Source organism: Blennius ocellaris (assembly GCF_963422515.1).
Source record: "Blennius ocellaris genome assembly, chromosome: 10".
NCBI classification, from domain to species: domain Eukaryota; kingdom Metazoa; phylum Chordata; class Actinopteri; order Blenniiformes; family Blenniidae; genus Blennius; species Blennius ocellaris.
The window spans coordinates 24603657-24628656 of NC_137659.1; the positions used below are offsets into that span (position 1 = coordinate 24603657).

Consider the following 25000-nt stretch of genomic DNA (forward strand, 5'->3'; position numbering starts at 1 on the left):
TAGTACCACCAATACCAGACTAGTACCACCAATACCAGACTAGTACCACCAATACCAGACTAGTACCACTAATACCAGACTAGTACCACCAATACCAGACTCGTACCACCAATACCAGACTAGTACCACTAATACCAGACTAGTACCACCAATACCAGACCAGTACCACCAATACCAGACTAGTACCACTAATACCAGACTAGTACCACTAATACCAGACTAGTACCACCAATACCAGACCAGTACCACCAATACCAGACTAGTACCACCAATACCAGACTAGTACCACCAATACCAGACCAGTACCACCAATACCAGACTAGTACCACCAATACCAGACTAGTACCACTAATACCAGGGTTAGCTGTTCTTCACAGGGGGGGGGGGGGGGGGGGAGTGCACATGTGCAGTAAGAGCGTCCAGCAGTCTCTACAAGAGGGAATCGTGACTGTGAAAGAATAATTGCATCTTGGGAGCCGGCATAAAACTTTGTGGACACAGTGAATGCACACACCTGTGTTGTGCAGATGGACCCCCCCAAAAGTGAAGAAGACTTTGCAGATTCACTCGTATTTGTTGTCGCCTTAGTTTGGTGTTTTTCCACACAAGAGTGTTTGTTGCAAGTATGTGGGAAGGATGTGCACATGTTATTTGGGGGGAGGCTTCTGCTGAGGTAGGTGGGTTTGGAGATGGGTATTTGGGTTCATTGTTTTGGGGTTTGTTGTTTTTTGAGTTTTATTGTGTGCACATATTACCTATATGAAAGAAACTCACCTCAAAGATTACCTTAAATCAATGGGAAGAACAAGTCTATCACTCATCATTCAAAAGCATGTCTACAGTTCTAGCCATCATATTGTATAAGTCTATTCCATTTATATGTTCTCACAAAATATTTGACCTTAATGGTGGATATGTTACTGTCACTGGTTACATCCATAGCACCTGAGTGATTCTAGCAAACCTTTATACTCCTAAAAGTGTGTTTACACATAACGACGACAAGTCACGAAATGCACGAACCTCAATTCCTGACTGTGGATCCTGATTTTTCCCGACAGTGGCAAACTGTCATGAGGCATTACAATTAATAGGACAGAACGGTGGTCATTACACATGGTCACCAACATTGTATTGTAATATGGTGTTGCGTGCTGCTGTGTACCATTGTGTGTCATCACTTTCTCTTCGTGATCTGTCACTCAGGTGGTGAGTTGGGAGAGTTTGGTGTATACAGTGGTACAGTCAGGGTGAACTCTGTGAAGAGGAGCAGGGAGGGAAAAGGAATCCAGCCGTCTTAGATGCAGTCTCACGGATGTTTGCCCAGAGTGCAGAACAAGCCAGGTCTGCGACTTGGTGTGTCTGTGGCTCAGTCATTGTTCCATCAGCTGTGTAAAGTTCCCAGCGCCCAGAGAGGAGGACGCTGCCACGGGTCAGGCTGGCACGCTCTGCTGTGCAACGCCACAAATCACTACCAAGCAACACATGACGTGTATTACCAAGGTTTCCACAGTTACCTTCAAAAACTCCTCTGATTGCTTATTACTAATCACTCCTTTCAAAAGTAGCTTAGTTACTTCACTGATTACTGGTTTATAAAAGTAACTAAGTTAGATTAGACATTACTTTTTAGTTCCTTTCAGCAGCTGCTGACACCACCCTCCATCATCTGAACATAAATTACAACTGGTTTTGTCAAAAACGGTGCTGATCCCTGCTTCCTGCTCCAGCTGGTACATGTTTAACCTTTGACCTCCAGCTGCTACATGTTTAACCTTTGACCTCCAGCTGGTACATGTTTAACCTTTGACCTCCAGCTGGTACATGTTTAACCTTTGACCTCCAGCTGCTACATGTTTAACCTTTGACCTCCAGCTGGTACATATTTAACCTTTGACCTCCTGCTGGTACATGTTTAACCTTTGACCTCCAGCTGGTACATATTTAACCTTTGACCTCCTGCTGGTACATGTTTAACCTTTGACCTTCATTCTTTGTTGTATTTATATGTGACTCTTTTATTATCAGAGTTTTACTATTACCGGTATTTATTTACCCAGAGATGGAGTTGTAGTCTGTTGTTGCACTATTTATTTATTTATGTATTTATTTATTTGCACTGCCTGCTCGATGTGACTTCATTTGCCCCCCTCCTGGACAAATAAAGTCTTTCATTGATTGATTGGTTGATTTAAAAAAAGAAGGGTCTGATTGCAATGTTAAGGTTTATTGATGACATCTAATTCTTTCTGTTACCTGAACGCACCGTTAGAGCGGGTTGGCCTGTGATTGGCTGAGAGTGGAGAAGGGGGCGGGTCAGGTGACTGCGTCACTGTGTGAGTGACTGCAGAGAAAGGAGGAGCGGTTGGTTCTGGTTCATAATAAAGCAGCTTTGCAGACAAGAAGCTCGTCTTGCAGGACACTAATATAACGCACAGTGACTTGGACAAGTAACTTTAATCTGATTACTGGATTGGAAATAGTCACATGTTAGATTACGATTACTGAAAAAAGTGCTCATTCGAGAGTAATCAATTAAGGTGTTACCGGCATCACTGGTATTTACATATACTTTTATTCATATATTTCATATTTTCTTCTACTTTTCTGTGTGATCAGAAAACATGTTCTGTGTTATCTGGCGCCAGCCAGTCTTGAGTGTTAGGTCATAGGTCACTTTTCATTCTGTTTTGAGAAGCTAAGCTGTGTGGGGAGTGTGGGGTAACCAACATGTCCGGACACCCTCCGTCCAGAGTCTTTTTTTTCAAAGAACTATTAAAACTTGAACACAGGTGCAGCTCGAGGAGACACATTTCTGCATGCTGATCCTGCAGCCCTCTCTGTGGTCATAGGCTATGATTATGATACTACACATTTTATATTAAATATCTTTATCTGTTGGGATCTCACAAGACCACAGAAAGTTTGGGCATTTCTCGGGAAAGGCAATTTTCACAGTCGTGACGTATGAATTCTGACCCAGGAATGTGATTGACCATCACACCCAGTGGGGGGACCTTTTGTCACTGCAGACCCTCCCCCGCTTTCTGCTGAAAAGACACTTCCTCCATGTACTCAGCCAGTCACTGATTGGTTGAAGCTCTCAGTATTTGACACTTTCAAATCCACAAACGTTCGACAGAAGCTTGCAAAAGCAGTCTTGGGGAGAGTCTTCTCCTGTGAACACCAAGGAAGAGCTGCTTCCCAGCAGCTCAGCTCACCCAGTGTTAGCATACAGCTAACACCAGAGACAGCTCACCCAGCGTTAGCATACAGCTAACACCAGAGACCTGCAACTAAGGGCCTTCACTCCTCAACTCCTCTGCTGACCCACCACGAGGGTCAGACCTTCCCCTGGTCCAGAGACCAGCACCCAGAGTCTGATCTCCCATCAACCAGGAAAACCAACCAGTTCCTCCAGGACGGACCAGGGAAACGACGCCTCACAGAACTTCTTTGTGTTTTCCTCAACCAGCAGGAAAACCATCACAGACCTGAGCGACCAGCTCCTCAGTCTGGACAAAAGGAACAACCAGGAGCTGCAAAGAAGGACTCCTGAAACATCAACTTCATCTTCTTCTCCTCAGCCTGCAGAACCAGCAACCACAGTTAGCAGGAGGTGCTAACTACAGGAGAAGACACCAGCTTCCCTCCAGCAGGACAACAACTGAACTCCTTCAAGGAAGTGGGAACAACAACTGGGCTTTACCTGAGATTAGTTAAACCTGATGCTATGATAGAACTGTTTAACTTTATGAAGATGTGTTGGTTCTGTTACAGTGATTGAGTTCTATAGATAATGATATTAGGAGCAGTTATCAACCTGTAAACCAACGTTAGCTCTGCCACAGACACAGGGTCTGCATGCTAATCTTTGCTTTACTAACTAGTTAACTCACAATCCTACACATATCACATCAAAGACAACATCACACAGTAACCGAACACCATCTGACGACTCCTGACGTTTTACAAAACAAGTCTCATTCACATCAAGTCATTCTAGAAATGGTCCTTTAGCAGAGACACACAGGAAGCAGATGCTAAAGACTAGCTTCCATGTTCCATTGTTCTCCAGCACATGGTGGAGACCCAGGACAGACTTCCTGCTCTCTGATAACCTCCATCTGAATGGAGTTTCTTGTGATCCGCCATCTTGTTTTGTAGCTCCATCACACGTCTCACACACACACACTCCCTCCACCCCTCTCTCTCTCTCTCTTTCTCTCTCCACACACACACACACACACACACACACACACACACACACACACACACACACACACACACACACACACACACACACACACACACACACACACACACACACACACACACACACACACACACACACACACACAGCTGTATATAAGTAGTTAGAATCTGTGTTTATTTGTTTTCATTGTAAATAAATATAATGTTTGGAATCATACTTGCTGTTTTATTAATGAGCACAACGGTGAATGAAATGTCGACTCTTCTGTGTCAAGAACTCCAAAATCCTTCAATCTTTACTGTTAATTCTGGTAATTGTAATTAATTTAACTATTAATTCAAATTCCTGATTAAGTGTTTAGTATATCTTATGAGACTGATAGAACTGAATTGGCTATCATTTCCTGTTAAGACAGGTGGAGCTCCGAGGTTCTGATACAGATCAGATTAAATTTCAATAACATTATTAATAACTATCTTTGATAATTATTAATCATTATCGATAGCCAACCACAACATAACTGGTGATCCTTATGAGGTAAGAAATCCCTACATATCCAAGCAAGAAGTTTCTTCATTACCAGGGTTTAAACATGACATCTAAAGGTAAAATGTTCATTAATTAGAATACATAAACTGGTCTAATTATACAGCGCATGCAGATTTTCAAGACTTTGAGAAAAAGTATTGCCATCGTTAAAGTTTGCTTATGCAGAAAATAGCATTGGCAGTATTCTGTTGGACAGTTACACTCATGTAAAAGAGACAGAAGGATGAGTGAATGAATGGATTCTTTCAGTATGACCCCCCCCCACCACCCCCCCCCCCCACACACACACACACACACATATTTTTCCTGAGAATTATTCATGAACTTGTGTTTTGACCTCAAGTAACAGCAAGCTTGTACAAGATACATGTAACCTGTTGAGTTCACTCCTGTTGGCTTCTCTCTATTTTGCTTTATTAATAGCCTACTCCCAGAGAAGGCTTGGAGAAGCTACGTGATAATCAGGAGATAGTCTGAGGCAGGTCTAGAGACACAGCAGGGGTGCTTTGAGGTAACAAACTGGCACACACTGTGAGAGCCACACAGCAAGAACAACTGGCAGCAGCACAGAGAGCATCATAGGATATACATATATTCTGTGTGTATAAAGGCCCTTCTATACTTTCCACATTGTGCATTAGCAGGTTGCTTTGACTGGCATGCAGACCGAGGGTGCGTGCGCTTTTCCATTCATACTACATTTCAGGGTTCTGCTAAGTACGCATTCCATTATGTAATGTAACATTTCCACTTCTGGTGGCAGGTGTATTCCTCCATTCCTAACGTTTTTTATATATATATATAGAAATACAAAATAGATATATAGATATATCTATCTATCTATCTATCTATCTATGGTGGCGAGTGATACATTTCTTAGGTGGGGCTCTTCCTTTTTATTCCATCTCAGTCAATGTTAACTTAATTCCAATACAGTGTGTTTATGAAGGACATTACAACAATCTTGCCTTTTCTTAGATTGAGAGGCCCCCAGTGTTAAAAATGATTGCACAGCTCGTGAATAAAGAGCACTTTTTAAGATGATACTTATATTAACATACTTGTAAACAAATGCATGCAGATTCTTAATTTCTCTCTTTTAGAAAGTGAGTGTGTTTTTGAGCTGATTTACTTGAAATAACAGTCTGAGTTCAGAGAAAACTAAAGACAACCAAGCGTTTGGCAGGTTGTCCCCTCATCACGGTGTGTTAACAGTTAAATATGTGTCTGTGCTCAGTACAGATTGGTCTGCTCCTCTGAGGTTCGACAGTATATCTATTCCAAAACAATGTGAGGAATCATTTGTGTCGCCCATCCATGGAGGCTGATAATGTCTTGAGGGTATCTTTGCTTTTCTCTTTTCCCTCCTCCTTCCTGGGGAAGTGGCCTGTGGTTTGGTGAGGTTCATCTGGAGGAATGGGGTGCCTCGTCTCGTCATCTGTGGGGCTGCTGGGTGTCGAGGTGGTGGGGCTGCCCTCTGGCCCCTCTGCCTCCTCCCCCCGCCCACCATTGTCCTTACCTTCTTCCCCTTTTCCCCTTTCCTTGGGGGGCCTGGGGCCCTCCTCAATGCGTGGGGGCAGCTGGGATCCTGGGTGATCCCTGCAGCCTGGTTATCGGCCTGCCCCACGGGCTCTGGCTGGGAGGGGGTGCTTGATCTGGGGGCACCTGACCTTGATCGCATCCTCCCACAACGGTTTTTCTTGCGTGCATACCTGGTGGGTTGGGGTTGCCAGAGGGCACAAAGGGCCTATCTCCAGGATATCCGAGGGTCCCCAGGCCACCTTGGGGGTGGCTCTGTGTTGGTTGGCCTGTGGCGGTGCTGGTGTGGGCGTTATGGTGGGTGGCCTGGACTCGGTGTCACAGTCTGTGTCTGGGTGGGAGTTTGGGGTGGCTGGTCTTCCCAGGGGCCTTTCTGGGCCCTTGATTGTTTGCGCCCTGGCTGTGTGCCTCGCCGGGGCTATTGGCCACATCTCCTTACCCTGTGGTTACCTGGTCAGGCTGGCTGGACCCATACTTGCATCGCCTTCTAAACCACACCACAAACACCCCACACACACCTCATACACACCCATGGAACATGTTTTTTACACACTACACACACTGGGGTGAAGGATTCGGGTGGACCAGGTAGGGGGTTCTGGTGGGATAGGCTCCAGTAGTGTCCTGCCACCTTTTGCTAAGACCCCACCTTGCCCATCCATGCACCCAATTCTATTGCACCACACAGCACCTTAGATAACACAAAGTAACAGGGTTTGGAGATTTGGTTAAGTTGGGATTAGGAAACATATTAAAAGGGAGGGATGGTGACTATCACTTTTCATGTTTGGCATGGCTTGTGGGGCCCTGCCCTCTTCTTGGCTGGGACACAGTAATAGTAGTTATGGTGGAGTGGGTTCCTGCGCACTGGGGGTTGGAGTCTGGAGGGGTTGTGGGCCTCTGTTTCGAGATCTGTCTGGGCACGAGGGAGGGGTGTCCTGTGTCCTCTGAGGCTCCAGTGTGCTGGGGACGCATCCTAAACTGACATTGGCTTAGGCTGGGTCTGCATGGGGCCGGAGCGTGCAGGCCCTGGGCTCTCTGGCTCAGGCTGGGCCCGAGCCGACACCTGGAGCTTCCTTCCATTTTTGCCAGCCCTTGGCTGGGCTGGCTCCCCAGGGATGACTGCATTTTGCTGGTTCGTTGGGCTGCTGCCTGGTGCTCCTGGTTCACTCCCTCGGGTCGTGGGGTGCCTCTGGCCTCTGGGGTTGAGGTTTGTGAATTGGGGGTTGTGGGCAGTGGGGGAAGGTTGGTAGTTGTGGAGGCTGGGGTTGGTGGTGGTCAGGATGGAGGCCTGAGCATAGTTCAGTGGTTCTCAATTATTTTCTGTCATGCCCCCCCTAGAGGACAAACATTTTTTCAGGCGCCCCCCCCGAATTGTACTACCATTGAGAACCTGATAATATTTATTTATTTATCTGTATAAACCATGTATGAGTTGCTGGCACCAGTATTCTGCATACAATCGCCTGATTATCAAAATAAATTAATAAAATGAGCTGGAGGCCCTTTTTTTTTATCGTTCAAACATGAATAAAGACACTAATACTGAAAGTTGTGCCTGCCTCACGCCCCCCCTGACACCCCACCACGCCCCCCCAGGGGGGCTCGCCCCACCATTTGAGAAGCACTGGCATAGTTGGAAAACACTAGTTAATTACACCTGTCATCTTAGTAGAGATCTAGATCACTGGTCCCATTGTAGACTTAGTACTTAAGCCCCGTATCAATAGCCTCCAGGATGAGACGAGTGTTGTAACGTCACATATCTGAGGAGCTCTAAGCCCCGCCTACTTTTTAACCTCCTTTCTGCAGTGGAAACACGGCTTCCCCCAACACACATCACACACACTGTGGTGTGAGACTATCCTCCCTGGTCCACAGTAAGCAATGGCACAATGCAGCCATTTCCCTTCAGGGAGGGCTGGTGATCATCAGTGAAATGAAAGAAAAAAAAGAAACCTATGATGATCACTGATTGTCTGAGAGCTTGGCAAGATGGACATGTGAAACTGAGGTGTAAAAAAAGACATTCTGTAATTGGCTGTCATTGTTCTTATAGTCCATCTACTTGTGCATGTGCATAAAAACTAGCTGCCACTGTCATGGTACCGTTTAGTTTAGTTTAGTTTAGTTTAGTTTATTTCGGACATGTTGGTACATAACAAAAAGGTAAACTAATACAAACAAATAACAAACATAACAGAGCAAAGCAAACAAGCCAAAACAAAACAAAATAGTAACATAACTATTAAATGCTGGCCCAACAAATCCAAAAAGGAGTAAGAAGAAGCAGAGCTTATTTAGTCCTACCCCTTAGTCAAAGCATTCATTTGTACCTTTGTATTCTATTTGACCAGACATTCATATATAAACACAAAGTAAAGAAGATACGTGGATTTTTTTCCCACTTGTCGAGCGGACCAGTGAGCCATGGGTTGCACTAGTCCTGCAGACTTTGCACTTGTCCTGCACCCAGTGAAATATATATTGTTAAACAAAAAGTGCCATGTGATATTAATTGAACAATTGAATTTTTTGAAATGCTACATTTTGTGTTGCAGGTACATCATCTTTGAGTTTTCTTCCCTTATGGTACACGGCAGGAAACTAGAAAAAGGGCTCAGGATGCCGTCCCCCCCTGTCTCCCTCATCACCTGCCTGCTGCTGGGGGGGGGGGGGGGGGGGTCACATTGGCTTCTGTACTTTTGCTTATGCAATGGCTTCTGCACATCATGCAACAACATCTCTAAGTTCTCCGGTTGTTATAGTTTTTATATGTAACAGAGAATACTAGAGAATTAATTCCTAGTTTTTGACAAAAAGTAAATTGTAGTATGATACATTAAATGGTATTATTCAGTGACCAGAGTACACCAATGAAAAGACACAAAACTGATGCATGACAGAGTTCAGTAATGTCGAAGACAAACTGACAAAATGTGTATCCAGTTTGTTGTCACTAAAATATTTTGAAAACAAGTATTGAAGCACAACTCATGAACATTCAAATGTTCTTATTTCAGGCAATGATCCATGTTTTTTCACTTCCGATCTGATCCCAATATTCAAATGTGGATATCTGCTGATACTGATACTATTCTGATACCAGAACTCTGTTTGCGTAAATAGTATTATTATTATTAATAATATTATTATTATTATTATTATTTAATATTATGATTATATTGTATTCTACATGAGGCAGTAATAAATTGGTCTCTACAGTAAAGTAATAAATGTAGGGATGTATGCATGTTTTCTCTCAAAAAACAACTTGAGGTTAGTAGAAGGTGAGAAAAGGAAGCAGTACAAACTATTTTAGTTCCATTTGGACAATGTGGGGGTCTGAGTGATGTCATCATCTCATAATAAACCAGTTCTATCTTTAAAACCTCACAATCACTTTATTAATTCCTGGAGAAATTCTTCACCAACGCAGCACAAACTGCAGTGTTTCCAGCTCTAACGCAACACAAGTGATTGGGACTATTTCCAGGGAGTTTAGCGCGGAGTATGACGTTGCTTCACGGAGGAGTGAATCGGCTGCTCCAGCGGAGGAGCTGCTGTTTTGATGCTGCGATCAGCGCCGTTCTCCTCGGCGAGCTGACGCTGGCGTCTGGCGGCAGAGCGTCCAGAGCCACAACGGCATTGCAAACATCCACGTTGATGTTTGCTTTGTGGTGTTTTGGGCGTAAAATACATTAAGACAGCGGACAGGTCATGAAAAGCTGGTGAGTTGCCTTGCTCACTTCCCAAGCAGAGCAGCCAGCAGGCAACAGGAAAGAGACGAGGCTTCATGGACCTGAAACCTCCACAAGTTGGATCAGAAAGTTCTCATTTTGCAGACATGCTCATTTAAACAGAGTTTACACATATTCTTAACATTTGTTACGTGAGCTCAAGCACCCGAATAGACACAAATAGGACATTTGTGATCTTTGTGGAGCATGTTTTTGGCTGCTGAGAAATCTTCTGAGAAGATCAAGAATCGTCTGGATTCGTGAAGTTTGCAACTGATTAGTTGTGACACATAACGGTGTTGCGTAATAGAGTGTGACAGCATCCGTAATGTATTCTTGATGGTTAGGGTCCATGACAGCAAGAGCTTCCCTCAGTTAGTCCCTCCCTGCAGCAGCGTCCTCCTCTCTGCACAACTCTGAGACAGGTTCATTCTCTTTTCGTCACGTTGGGCGACTGCCCACATCACCCACGGCAAAATCTGCCACTGTATAGACACAATTCTCCCATTCGCAAAATTCGTGACAGATTGGTGACACACCCTGCAAACCCTGCAATACAGGATTTTGTGTCGCCCACAGGCTCAAATGTGTGGCCCGGGATTCGAAAAATGTACATGAAACAACGGTGAGTTTGGTGTGTCTGCTGCCTGTCGCTCAGCCACTGAGTGAGAGAGTGAAAGTGTGTGTGTGTGTGTGTGTGTGCGTGCGTGCGTGTGTGTGTGTTACCTTGCACAGCCTGGAGTTTGTGCGTCTGTATGATTATGCACAGCTGCAGCACCAACTGTGGAGCGCTTTCCAAAAAGGTAGCCAGCAGATGCAACATGCTCACGTCTGCAAACTCATACACCATCCTCCAGTGGTAACGCCAGCGCTCCGTCTCCACACTCTGACGACTCCGAACTCCCAGGTAGATGGTATGGAAATACCTGTAGGGGCAGAGAGGCCGAGTCAGCCTGAACGTTCCAACATTTTATGTTGAAAAAAAAAAATGTCAATGTTGAAACAGTTGGAATTTCCTACTCTCTGCATCTGATTGCAATTTGTGCCCACTTATGACGTCCACTCTGTATTGAGCAGAGTGGTAGCGCCGGACACTGCCCCCACTCCGGTTGGGGTTTTTTTTTTTTTTTTTTTTAAGTGAACAAGGCTGACATATTATTTCCTGTTTGCCACCACTGGATGTTTACATGAATCACCAGGTTCACACATCATTACAACATAAACAGACCACTTACACACATATATCTGAACACACAAAGTAGCCTATATTAACATGCTTATTGTATATGGCTGTTCATAAAATAAATATACTATTATAAATATTTGAAATCAAGCTATATATATATAGTATATCGTTTTTATATTAAAAAAAAACATTGAATCTCAATTCTGAGGCTGTTCTGTAGATAGTTTTCAAATAAACAACAAATAAAGCAACTTCTGATCAATCCATATCAATTTCACACTTAAAATAATGTACTGATTTAAGCCCCACCTAGTTTCACTTGATTCACGCCCACTTCCGGTTTAGACCCCGCCCACTCGGAGTACAAATACAGATCCAGATCATTTAGATGGTTGAACAGATACAGATAGTGGTGTACTCGCTCATCTCTGCTGTTAAGTTTTGGTTCTCACCTCCATGATACGGCAGTTCAAGTTGCAGATGGTGTCTTCTTTGTCATTTTTAACTGTGCAAGATAAAGTAAGGCTTTAGAGGAGTGACTTTGACCTGGGAGCTATATGTTTGATGTCTTTACCTGTAAGGATGTTATAATATGTGTACAGGAAATATTTCTATAATTTGTTGATATTACCGTTGATTGGTAAAATATAATATTTTCCACAATTGGATTTTTTAAAATAGGACTTAGAAACTATTATTTACACTATTTTGGTATAAATATATATAATGGCCTGACACATCCAAAAAAGGACGTGAAAGAAGCAAAGCTTATTTACTCCTACCTCTTATAGTCTCCATATATAGTCTCGCTATATTTACAAGCAAACCCCCCCCCAAACAAAAAACAAAAACAAACCAAACAACAGAAAAGAAAAGTCAGGAAACCTAAACAGAGATGAATAATAAATGTCCTTACACCTGTGTCTGCAGCCTGTCCCCCTATATCAAAAAATGGCAATAAACAGAAACTCAACTGATTATATAAAAGAAATATGGGAATTGGAACTCGATCCTAAAGTACACCAAACATCCACCAATTTGCGTGCATGGAGGGACTTCTGGAAATTTTCATCAGATTTTTTTTACTCCACCCAGACGATAAAGTAAATACTCGCCATGCTGGAGAAAATGCGTAATGATCAATACAGACAGTTGCAAAAATGGCTAGAACAAGGAAGTGAGGTAAAGTGGATCCACCGACGTGGGAACAATGAACAGACATAATACAGGAAACCTACACACTGGAAAAACTGACGCATCGACTCAGACTACAAGAAGCACAACAAGAAGTGAAGTGGACCAAATGGACCTTGTGTTTGTTTCAGGAACCCAGAGAGCGACAGACAATTGAAGGACGAATCAACGAAGAAGCCGAAAACTGCAAAAAACGGACAAAATAGAATGAAGCTCCCAACAAGATATTACCCCTGTTTTTTCTTTTTCTTTATCTTTTCTTTATCTTTCACTCTTTTTTTCTCTTATATATCTATTTCTACCTCAGTCATGTTAACTTCAATTGCATTTGTTCACCATGTACTGTCCTGTTCTGTCTGTGTTGAAAAAAAGAAGAACAATAAAATCAATAAAGACGAAAGTGAAAAAAACCCAAAAAAACATTTCATCTGTTGTCCTTGAATTCTTAACAGATCCTCACCGTGGTCTCGCCTCATCCCACACCGTAGTCTGAGCCAGACTATGTGCGCGTCTGACGTAATTACGTTAATGCTGCTTTGCTTGGAGGTCCATGGATCAATTTCACTCCCCGCAAAACCACGCGTCATCGAACAGTAAGTCAGTAAGTCCAAATTAAACAAAGAAACAACATGAGCTGCAGCATGAAAAAGCACAAAGTGGATCAGGAAATGTGTCAGTTCAAGTCTGACTGGACTGAACAGTTTAGTTTTATCTTACCGGCCTGTGCTTGATCTGCACACAGACAGGAGCGGTCAGCAAAGTGGATTGTCCATCTTCAGCTTCCTGCATGCCGGCAACTTTAATGTCAACTACCCTCCAGAAATCCCACAGCCGCAAAACAGAAAACACAACGCCGTACAAGCAGTCCGTGTCTATGACATGTCGGCATTGGTATAAGAGAGCAACAGCAGCATCATCGCTTGTTTCATGGAACCTTGCCAAAGCTAAGAAACTATTTACTGATGCTGAGGTAAATAAAAAGTGGTTTTATTAATATGGTTGATGAAGTTTTATGTCACAAGGAAAAAAGCAAGAAGATGGTTGTGGAGCTGTTAAAGGTGCGTTTACACATAATGATGACAAGTTTGGCACGAATCTCAATTCCTGACCACAGATCACGATTTTGACCTGAATTGTATGATTCAGGGCCGAGGTGTCACGCCGCCACCTTTTATCATGCATTACAAGTAAGAGCAGTCATTACGCACAGTCAGCATTATTGTTCCACGGTGTTGCGTATTAATGCACAAAGCTGCACCCTGCGGTGGGCTGCTGTGCCTCGTTGTACACCATCACTTTCATTAATCTGTCAGGAATGTGGCAAATTGGGAGAATTTGTTATATTCAATTATGGATTTAGCTATGAGAGATGAGACCAACCGCCAGGCCAGAGGAAATGACAAATACCTCTCAGGTGCGTCTCATGGAGGCAGGTGTTCACCCAGGTGGTAAAACAAGTCAGGTCGGCAAGTGGGTTTCCAAATATCTGACTCCACACACCCTGTTGTTCTACCAACAGCTCCTAAAGAGTTCACACACCAGGTCACTCAGCATTCAGAGAAGTTCCATAGAGTTGATGAGAGAGGAGGAAGCTGCAGGAAGCAAATGTTGTCCTGCTGTATAACACATCAACATGCATCACAACTAATCCACACTCAGTTACAAACTTTACCAATACAGGTGATTCTTCATATTCTTGGAAGATTCATTGGCCAAAAAGATGTTCAGGGAATATCAGGAATGTCAGGCCCCTTTAAAGGGCCCATATTATACTAAATGGACCTTTTAAACATGATAAAAGTGTTATTTGGGGTTCATCTACATCCCCAAAGTGTTTTTTCATTGATTCCCTCCAGTTTGAGTTCACAGTGATCTTTCTCTGTTCTACCTGGTGGGGGAGCTCAACACCTTGATTCTATTTGATGACGTCACAGAGCTGGAGAAGCCCCGCCTCCAGGAAGATTGACATGAGGAGAACCCAAAACAAGACACGCCCAACACACAGCACCAAATTCTCCTGATTCCCAATATTCGTGACAGATTAGGTTGAGAAGGTGATGATATGCCAACATGATGACATTGGTGAAATGCATAATGACTCACCACCATGTCGTGTTATTAATTGTGACATACGATAACAGGTCGCGACTGTCCATGATGGCGCGTGCCCTGAATCATATTGAGATTTGTGCATTTCATTGTCGTTATTTGTAAATGCACCTTAAAGAAACCTAGACCAAGCTGTGTCTTACACTGTCACGGTCAAGCCATGAGCTGATGTTGTCATGCAGAAATGCAGTATAAAGAGCCTCACAAATAGATACTGGTGTAGCCAGAATAAATCCCTTTGTGATGATGAAAACAAATCCAAGTTTACATCTCTCCTTCTGCTGCAGCTGCATAAAATAGCGGTTACTTTTCCCGAAACTTAAGGTGGACAAGGGTGAAAAATGTCAACTTTTGGTGGTCTTGGAAATAATAAATGGCAAATAATATAATCCTGAATCCCGCCATGGAGTTTGTAGTGAGTACAAGTAAATTGCACCAGACCTCTCTGTGCTTGGAGTGCTGCGGTGCGTTCAATGACTTTTCAAGTCCGTCTTGAAAATTGTTTTAACAGTTAATGTGCAACCAAATCTCTTTGTCTTCTACTTTAGCCATTGGAGGTTGACAAAACCACTATTAAATCAACACAGCTATACTGACACAAAATAGAAATGCAACACTTTTGTTTTTGCTCCCATTTTTCATGAGCTGAACTCAAAGATCTAAAGCATTTTCTATATTCACAAAAGACCTATTTCTCTCAAATATTGTTCACAAATCTGTCTAAATGTGTGTTAGTGAGCACTTCTCCTTTGCAGAGATAATCCATCCCACCTTGAGTCTGTGTCTCACTGCAGTTCCTCCCTGAGCAGGGTGGGCAGGGAAGGCAAGGCACCCAGACCAACTGTGTTGTGTGGCGCCACCACAGCAAATGCGATAAAACATAGGCGGGATTGTGAACGATTACGCAACGGTGATGTGAAGAACGTGGAATTGCAACTGCAGTAGATCCGTGCGGAAGACAGCTGTGGGCCGTCACATTTCAATCAATCCAGTCAATCAAACCACCAATGTGTGTCACGGCTGGGCGCCAGCGTGTGGAGTGTCCTGAACCCAGAAGCAGACCTCAAGCAGGAAGTTGTTTGCAAACAGTAAGGTTTATTGAGGGAACAGGGAAAGGGGAGCTGGAACGGTGACGGGACCCGGGGAACTCCGGGGGGCCTCTTGGAACTGGGACGGGACCTGGGGGAACTTCTGGGGACGGAACCGGGACGGGACCCGGACGGGGAACTTCTGGGGACGGGACCCGGACGGGGAACTTCTGGGGACGGGACCCGGACGGGGAACTTCTGGGGACGGGACCCGGACGGGACCCGGACGGGGAACTTCTTGGGACGGAACCGGGACGGGACCCGGACGGGGAACTTCTGGGGACGGAACCGGGACGGGACCCGGACGGGGAACTTCTGGGGACGGAACCCGGACGGGGAACTTCTTGGAGCCGGCGTCGGGACAGGAACCACCCCGGGGAGGACACTCACCCCCCGGGGAGGACAACACCGACGCACCTCCACACGGAGTGAAGACTAGCAATCCTCTGGCCCCGGACCCTCCTCCCTGCAGGGCTTAAGACTGCTTGACAATCAATTAGCTGATTGGCTGCAGGAGTGCCAGAGAGGATCCGGTGCTGGAGCGAGGTGTGTGACTCCTGACAATGTGTGTAAAGCAGAGAGTCATGTGCTTCATGCTGATGCTCACAGGTCCAGACAGCCCAAATGCTCTCTGAATTCTACTAATAGTGAATTACACTACAACTAAATGACATGAAAAGCCACACCTCTCACACTCATGTGTGAGGATCCACACCTCCTCCAGCACCAGATCCTCCTCACAGACACTCCTGCAGGTAATCTGCTAATTGATTGCTCTTCCCTCTTCAGTGAGGAGGTCCGGTGTCGGAAGACTGTCTCTCTTCCGAGTCGCCTGCTTCGTAAACGCGCTCCAACAGCTTCTCGTTTCAAGTGTCCTCAGTGCACCTCCTCCTGGTGCCTCACTCTGTGTCCTCAGTGCACCTCCTCCTGGTGCAGCTCTCCTCCCTGGTGCCTCACTCTGTGTCCTCAGTGCACCTCCTCCTGGTGCAGCTCTCCTCCCTGCTGCACTCCTGGTGCCTCACACTGTGTCCTCAGTGCACCTCCTCCTGGTGCAGCTCTCCTCCCTGCTGCGCTCCTGGTGCCTCACTCTGTGTCCTCAGTGCACCTCCTCCTGGTGCAGCTCTCCTCCCTGCTGCACTCCTGGTGCCTCACTCTGTGTCCTCAGTGCACCTCCTCCTGGTGCAACACTCCTCCCTTCTGCGCTCCTGGTGTGCTTCATGGCTCCTCACTCTGTGTCCTCAGTGCACCTCCTCCTGGTGCAGCTCTCCTCCCTGCTGCACTCCTGGTGCCTCATTCTTTGTCCTCAGTGCACCTCCTCCTGGTGCAGCTCTCCTCCCTGGTGCCTCACTCTGTGTCCTCAGTGCACCTCCTCCTGGTGCAGCTCTCCTCCCTGCTGTGCTCCTGGTGCCTCACTCTGTGTCCTCAGTGCACCTCCTCCTGGTGCAGCTCTCCTCCCTGCTGCACTCCTGGTGCCTCACACTGTGTCCTCAGTGCACCTCCTCCTGGTGCAGCTCTCCTCCCTGCTGCGCTCCTGGTGCCTCACTCTGTGTCCTCAGTGCACCTCCTCCTGGTGCAGCTCTCCTCCCTGCTGCGCTCCTGGTGCCTCACTCTGTGTCCTCAGTGCACCTCCTCCTGGTGCAGCTCTCCTCCCTGCTGCACTCCTGGTGCCTCACTCTGTGTCCTCAGTGCACCTCCTCCTGGTGCAGCTCTCCTCCCTGCTGCGCTCCTGGTGCCTCACTCTGTGTCCTCAGTGCACCTCCTCCTGGTGGAGCTCTCCTCCCTGCTGTGCTCCTGGTGCCTCACTCTGTGTCCTCAGTGCACCTCCTCCTGGTGCAGCTCTCCTCCCTGCTGCGCTCCTGGTGCCTCACTCTGTGTCCTCAGTGCACCTCCTCCTGGTGCAGCTCTCCTCCCTGCTGCGCTCCTGGTGCCTCACTCTGTGTCCTCAGTGCACCTCCTCCTGGTGCAGCTCTCCTCCCTGCTGCGCTCCTGGTGCCTCACTCTGTGTCCTCAGTGCACCTCCTCCTGGTGCAACACTCCTCCCTTCTGCGCTCCTGGTGTGCTTCATGGCTTCTCACTCTGTGTCCTCAGTGCACCTCCTCCTGGTGCAGCTCTCCTCCCTGCTGCGCTCCTGGTGCCTCACTCTGTGTCCTCAGTGCACCTCCTCCTGGTGCAACACTCCTCCCTTCTGCGCTCCTGGTGTGCTTCATGGCTTCTCACTCTGTGTCCTCAGTGCACCTCCTCCTGGTGCAGCTCTCCTCCCTGCTGTGCTCCTGGTGCCTCACTCTGTGTCCTCAGTGCACCTCCTCCTGGTGCAGCTCTCCTCCCTGCTGCGCTCCTGGTGCCTCACTCTGTGTCCTCAGTGCACCTCCTCCTGGTGCAGCTTTCCCTGCTCTCACTTGCGCTCTCTGCCTCTCAGAGTCTCCATTCCTCGTCTCCCAGGTCTTATAATATCAATAAATCATTGCTAATTGCACCTGCTCTGCTTCTGGGTTTCAGAACTCTACACACCGGCTCTCAGCCGTAACATCATGGTTCTAAAAACCCAATCTCACGCATATATCCGCCATTTTAATAATGTTTAGCAATCACGGAGCTGATCACTGCAATGCATGATGGGAGGGTCCGTTCGTTGTGTTTCCGATGTCACTACTGGGGCTTATATTAGGTTTGTAGAGTTGGTAATGGTTGTGTCTTTGTTGCTTAGTTCATGTAGTTAGTTCATCTGTATGTCAACTTTCCTCATGTGTGCATATGTGTTCCTACATGATGCATAAAGCATAATATAGCACCCCACTGAGCTGAACTGGTCCTCAACACATCTACAACATTTTATCTCTATTCTTCCAGAAGACGTCTTAAGGTAATATGTATAAACTGTATTCTAGTTAGCTCTGTGTGAAATATGATAGTGCTGAGGAGTGGATCGTTTGTAGACAATCTGGACCATTTTTAAATTCTGATAGTGTTACGACTCACAGGAAGGGTGAACATATTTAAGAACACGGGAGAGAAGAGGATGATTTCTTTACACATACAGTTTATTTTAAGTGTTTATTTGGTGGTTTCTCTTCTTCGTATTGTTGAAGCAAGAGCATGCAGGCGGCGTACGCACGAAACCCATGTCCACCTGTACCCTCAAAAAACAGGAAAGCAGGAAAAGTATGAATGGAAAAATGGGCGTGACAGCCCAACAATCAGGTGCGGTAATGGGTGAACTCTGTGCAGGGCCACCAAGCCAGCACTAATACCGGGCTAAGGCAAAAAAACTCAGACTTGACCTAACGGGCGACAGCGGACAGTGGGAGCCTGTATGGAGATGATGCACGTTCCAGGGAGCGGAGAATAAACCAATGAGCGGGTTCTCCCATGAGCGCCAAGCCCAGTCTATTTATAGGTAGTGCGGAAACAACAGATGACAAAAATATCCCCAAAACACAAATGCATTCACCAAATCGAATAAGCTCCAACCATTTCATATTAAATAACTATATTAAGAAAATATTGAGGACAAACTGCCCGTGGGGGTGGGGGGTCTTAAAATAAGCAGAGTTACAGACGAAGTAGGACTAAGGGGGTTGAATTCCACTTCCACTTATTGGGTAAATTGTGGATGTAACTAAAGACGAGACAGTGCGTCTGCAACCACATTGTCTTTACCGCGAATGTGCAAGACGACAAAAGTAAACTTCTGCAAGCACAAAGACAAACCCGTAAGCCAAGAGTCTCGTTGTGCAAGACACAGGACACCTCGCGAATCATGAAGCAGCGAGCATGGGGCCCCTGACCAGCAGAGACTTTGTGTGATAACATGCAGTCCAACATGCCTCAGAACAACAAAAAACAAGTTTAGGCCCAAGGAGACCAAATGATGTAATGCAAACCATCCTGGAGTCAACGCCACCGTGAAGCCGTCCTCACCAGCTTGTGCTGAATTGGACGGCTCCTGTCTTCTGTCCTTACAGTGACACGAGGCTCATATGAACGTCCATTTAAAAGAAAACAAAGAACCTGTGCCACTCCAATTGAACCAAAATCTCCTGTGTGACTGAATCAGATCAAAACCAAAACATGCCAGTCTGGCTGCTTTAATATGTGCAAAATCACTTCCACACACACACATGAGCATCAGAATTTGACAACAGGTCCAGACTGTCTACAATCATCTTCCTCAGAGACACTTATTTTTCCTTGGAAATCCAAAGTTACAACTTGATTCCTCTGTTTTTATTTGTTTGTTTGTTTGTTTTCAAATGCGACAGTAAAGCCACGGTGACAACCCGCCCCGCATGTTTTTAGTCTGTACCTTTTTTGAGGTGGCAATGGTCATAACGTTTTCCTGAAAACGTGGGGAGGGAGCGGCAAGAGCAGGGAGGGAGTACATCAACGCACGTCACCTGCGCAAGGTGCAAGTACATGGCCACACGCCACGTCTGGCCATGAGCAGTTGCGTGTATCGTACGTTGCACGTGTGGTAACTGAGTTGTATGTGCTTAGAATGTGCTTACAACGTAATATCTCCGTGCACGTTATTGTACGAAGGCCATACTTACACGCGCTGCTCACGTAAGGTGTCCTTACTCACTTGCATGTTGTAAGAGCATGCAAGTGCGATGAACGTGACGTTTTCCAGAGAGACGACTTATTATAATTGGTGAAGTATTTGTAACATTTCAACGATCTAGGATAAATAGTGATGTATTTATTACACACACTGCAAGTGGAAGTAAAAAAAAAGAAAAGAAAAGCAGTCATTACATTTCCATATAAATGCGACATATTCCAGAGCAACTTATGTGTTGTTTACATCTTCATGAAGCATTTTTTTATGCATTTTTTGACTGATGCAATAACAAAATTTGTAGGCCCGAACACAGCGAAAGTTCCTCATGCAAGAAAAGTGCTACGGCATGTCTGTCAAACCAAAGCTCTAGATTTACCGGTCGATCTTCGTTCCTACCCTCACCTCTGGTCATGAACTATGGGTCATGACCGAAAGAACGAGATCCCGGATACAAGCGGCTGAAATGAGCTTCCTCCGTAGGGTGGCTGGGCGTACCCTTAGAGATAGGGTGAGGAGCTCAGTCACCCTTAGAGATATGGTGAGGAGCTCAGTCACCCTTAGAGATAGGGTGAGGAGCTCAGTCACCCTTAGAGATAGGGTGAGGAGCTCAGTCACCCTTAGAGATAGGGGGAGGAGCTCAGTCACCCTTAGAGATAGGGTGAGGAGCTCAGTCACCCTTAGAGATAGGGGGAGGAGCTCAGTCACCCTTAGAGATAGGGTGAGGAGCTCAGTCACCCTTATAGATAGGGGGAGGAGCTCAGTCGCTGCTCCTCCTCATCCAGAGGAGCCAGCTGAGGAGGCTCATGCACCTGTCTCAGATGCCCCCCAGACGCCTCCCTAGGGAGGTGTTCGAGGCATGTCCCTCCGGTAGGAGGCCTCGGGGCAGACCCAGGACACGCTGGAGGGACTATGTCTCTCTATGGCCTGGGAACACCTTGGGGTGCCACTGGAAGAGCTGGAGGAAGAGTCTGGGGTGAGGGAAGTCTGGGCAACTCTGCTCAGACTGCTGCCTCCGCGACTCGGCCTGGATAAGTGGCAGAAAATGGATGGATGACCTTTGTCATTTATTTCAAATAAATAATCTGTACTTTGTTCCTGTTCCTAAGTTCATTCTATTGTGATTCCATTTTGTTTTAGTGCTGTCAAAAATAACGCAGTAATTTAATTAATTGATTTGAAACATTTAACTCATTAAAAAAATGTAAAGTAATTAATGCAGTTTTGTTTCCTTCTGTTTTTTATTTTTTATTTTTCTTACTATCTTACTGGAGCCTCATGTGCAGCGTGAGCACTGTGACTCCAGAGCAACACAATACCCAGTGGAATAAGATCAAGGCAGAAACTTTCACTTTAAAAGTTCCCTGATGGCTGATTGAGAAAGTTTAAGTCATTAGCTTTATTGTGAGAAGCCAAATTTAACAACCACAGAAGTAATTCTGCAGCAAAACAGCAGGTTGTCATGTTGGCTGACCAGGAGCCACCATGCTGCTAAAGCTGGAGCAAATACTGGTCAAATATTAATTTATACTCGTTCTCTCTTTCGCTGGCGCTCCTCTATAATATGAGCGTGTGTGTGTGTGTGTGTGGGTGTATTACAGTATATTCTTGCCATTGTGTTCATGTAATACCTTCACAACTTTGTCTCCAGAAATATTCACATTCTCAAAGTGGTGGACCTGCTCTCTAATAAAACCCAGACTTAGTTAGAAGTTTAATAATTAACTATTTATGTTTTTATTATTTTGCTAATCATGCAAAGCTGAAAGGTCATTAGAATTTAAATGTAGTCTCTCTGTGTTGAGTTGACATTAATTCTGTGGTTTTGCCTTAATTAGTATCATTGCAAGCTTCAGTCTTGAGCAGAAAAACAATGCAATTAATTGCAATTAATTACAGGAAATTAATTAGTTTATTTTTTTTATCACGTGACAGCACTAGTTTCTTTTATTGAATGTCTTAATTTTTACGAGATGTCATTGTTCTGATTACTGAGATCAAATGTGTGTATTTAATAATAGCAAAGGTCCATTATCCCATGTTCAGACCACATTTATTCCGTACTCCATCTTGGTTGCCCAGTGCAAATTATACAGGTCTGCCAATGTTCACTATATTGAAAACCCTAAAAAAACCTCTGGGGCCTCATTTATAAAACCTTGTGTAGGATTCTTACCAAAAATGTTTGTGTGGCCAAAGGCTGAAAATGGCGTACACCTAAAAAAAAATGTGGGTCCGTAAAACCATGCATACGCACATCTGCACGCATTTCCTTTTATAGATTCCAGTCCACCGGGAAAGTTGACAGTTCATCTCCGCCCCAACACACCCACATTCTACCATTAATGGTCAACGCAAAGTAACTCGTCAATATATTTGCATCTCAATCAGCCTGTTGATCGCCAGTATTTGATGCTAAATCCTGACAAGAAAACAAAGAAAAGAATTTTACTGAGAGCAAAACAGTGATGGAGGAGGTGGAGGTGAGGCGATGACATTATCTGGTGTCACAGTAGTGGAATCACTAATGAAAGAAAAAGAACAAGCGATCGGCAGCGTATCGTCACCGCTGGAAGTATGGTGAGAGTCTCAGAGAGATCAGTGATTGAAGAGGTGGAGAAGAAGAATCTGATGTGAAGGTGGAGGTCAGAGGAGAGTGACATCATGGGGGGAGTGACATCATGGAGGAGAGTGACATCATGGGGGGAGTGACATCATGGGGGAGAGTGACATCATGGGGGAGAGTGACATCATGGGGAGAGTGACATAATGGAGGAGAGTGACATCATGGAGGAGAGTGACATCATGGGGAGAGTGACATAATGGAGGAGAGTGACATCATGGAGGAGAGTGACATCATGGGGAGAGTGACATAAAGGAGGAACGTGACGTCATGGGGTAGAGTGATATCATAGAGGAGAGTGACATCATGGAGGAGAGTGACATCATGGGGGAGAGTGACATAAAAGAGGAAAGTGACATCATGGGGTAGAGTGACATCATGGAGGAGAGTGACATAAAGGAGGAAAGTGACATCATGGGTGAGAGTGACAAAAAGGAGGAAAGTGACATCATGGGGGAGAGTGACATAAAGGAGGAAAGTAACATCATGGGGAGAGTGACATCATGGAGGAGAGTGACATCATGGGGGAGAGTGATATCATGGGCGAGAGTGACATCATGTGGAGAATGACATTATGGAGGAGAATGACATCATGGAGGAGAGTGACATTATGGAGGACAGTGACATTATGGAGGAAAGTGACATCATGGGGGAGAGTGACATCATGGAGGAAAGTGACATAAAGGAGGAAAGTGACATCATGGGGAGAGTGACATCATAGAGGAGAGTGACATCATTGAGGAGAGTGACATCATGGGGGAGAGTGACATCATGGGGGAGCGTGACATCATGGGGGAGAGTGACATCATGAGGACAGTGACATCATGGGGAGAGTGACATCATGGGGAGAATGACATCATGGGGGAGAGTGACATCATGGGGGAGAATGACATCATGGGGGAGAGTGACATCATGGGGGAGAATGACATCATGGGGAGAGTGACATCATGGAGGAGAGTGACATCATGGGGGAGCGTGACATCATGGGGGAGAGTGACATCATGGGGTAGAGTGACATCATGGGGAGAGTGACATCATGGGTAGAGTGACATCATGGTGGAGAGTGACATCATGGGGAGAGTGACATCATGGGGAGAATGACATCATGGGGGAGAGTGACATCATGGGGAGAGTGACATCATGGAGGAGAGTAACATCATGGGGAAGGGTGACATCATGTGGAGAGTGACATTATGGAGGAGAGTGACATCATGGGGGAGCGTGACATCATGGGGGAGAGTGATATCATGGGGGAGAGTGACATCATGGGGAGAGTGACATAAAGGAGGAAAGTGACATCATGGGGGAGCGTGACATCATGGGGGAGAGTGATATCATGGCGGAGAGTGACATCATGGGGAGAGTGACATAAAGGAGGAAAGTGACATCATGGGGGAGAGTGACATCATGGGGAGAATGACATCATGGGGGAGAGTGACATCATGGGGGAGAGTGACATAAAGGAGGAAAGTGACATAATGGAGGAGAGTGACATCATGGGGGAGCGTGATATCATGGGGGAGAGTGACATCATGAGGACAGTGACATCATGGGGAGAGTGACATCATGGAGGAGAATGACATCATGAGGAGAGTGACATCATGGGGTAGAGTGACATCATGGGGGAGAATGACATCATGGAGGAGAGTGACATCATGGGGGAGAGTGACATCATGGGGTAGAGTGACATCATGGTGGAGAGTGACATCATGGGGAGAGTGACATCATGGGGAGAGTGACATCATGGGGAGAATGACGTCATGGGGGAGAGTGACATCATGGGGTAGAGTGACATTATGGAGGAGAGTGACATCATGGGGGAGCGTGACATCATGGGGGAGAGTGATATCATGGGGGAGAGTGACATCATGGGGAGAGTGACATAAAGGAGGAAAGTGATATCATGGGGGAGAGTGACATCATGGGGAGAATGACATCATGGGGGAGAGTGACATCATGGGGGAGAATGACATCATGGGGAGAGTGACATCATGGGGGAGAATGACATCATGGGGAGAGTGACATCATGGAGGAGAGTGACATCATGGGGGAGCGTGACATCATGGGGGAGAGTGACATCATGGGGTAGAGTGACATCATGGGGAGAGTGACATTATGGAGGACAGTGACATTATGGAGGAAAGTGACATCATGGGGGAGAGTGACATCATGGAGGAAAGTGACATAAAGGAGGAAAG

The 25000-nt window shown here is 45.8% G+C and overlaps 1 protein-coding gene across 1 annotated transcript in view; it reads right to left on the reverse strand.

Annotated features, from left to right (window-relative positions):
* Positions 1 to 25000, reverse strand: part of xkr4 (XK related 4) — a 36539-nt gene that overhangs the window by 5185 nt on the left and 6354 nt on the right. Inside the window, exon 2 of the mRNA XM_080503268.1 lies at positions 10771 to 10970. Within this exon, the coding sequence (XP_080359394.1) occupies positions 10771 to 10970 (200 nt within the window). The remainder of the gene's footprint in view (positions 1 to 10770; positions 10971 to 25000) is intronic.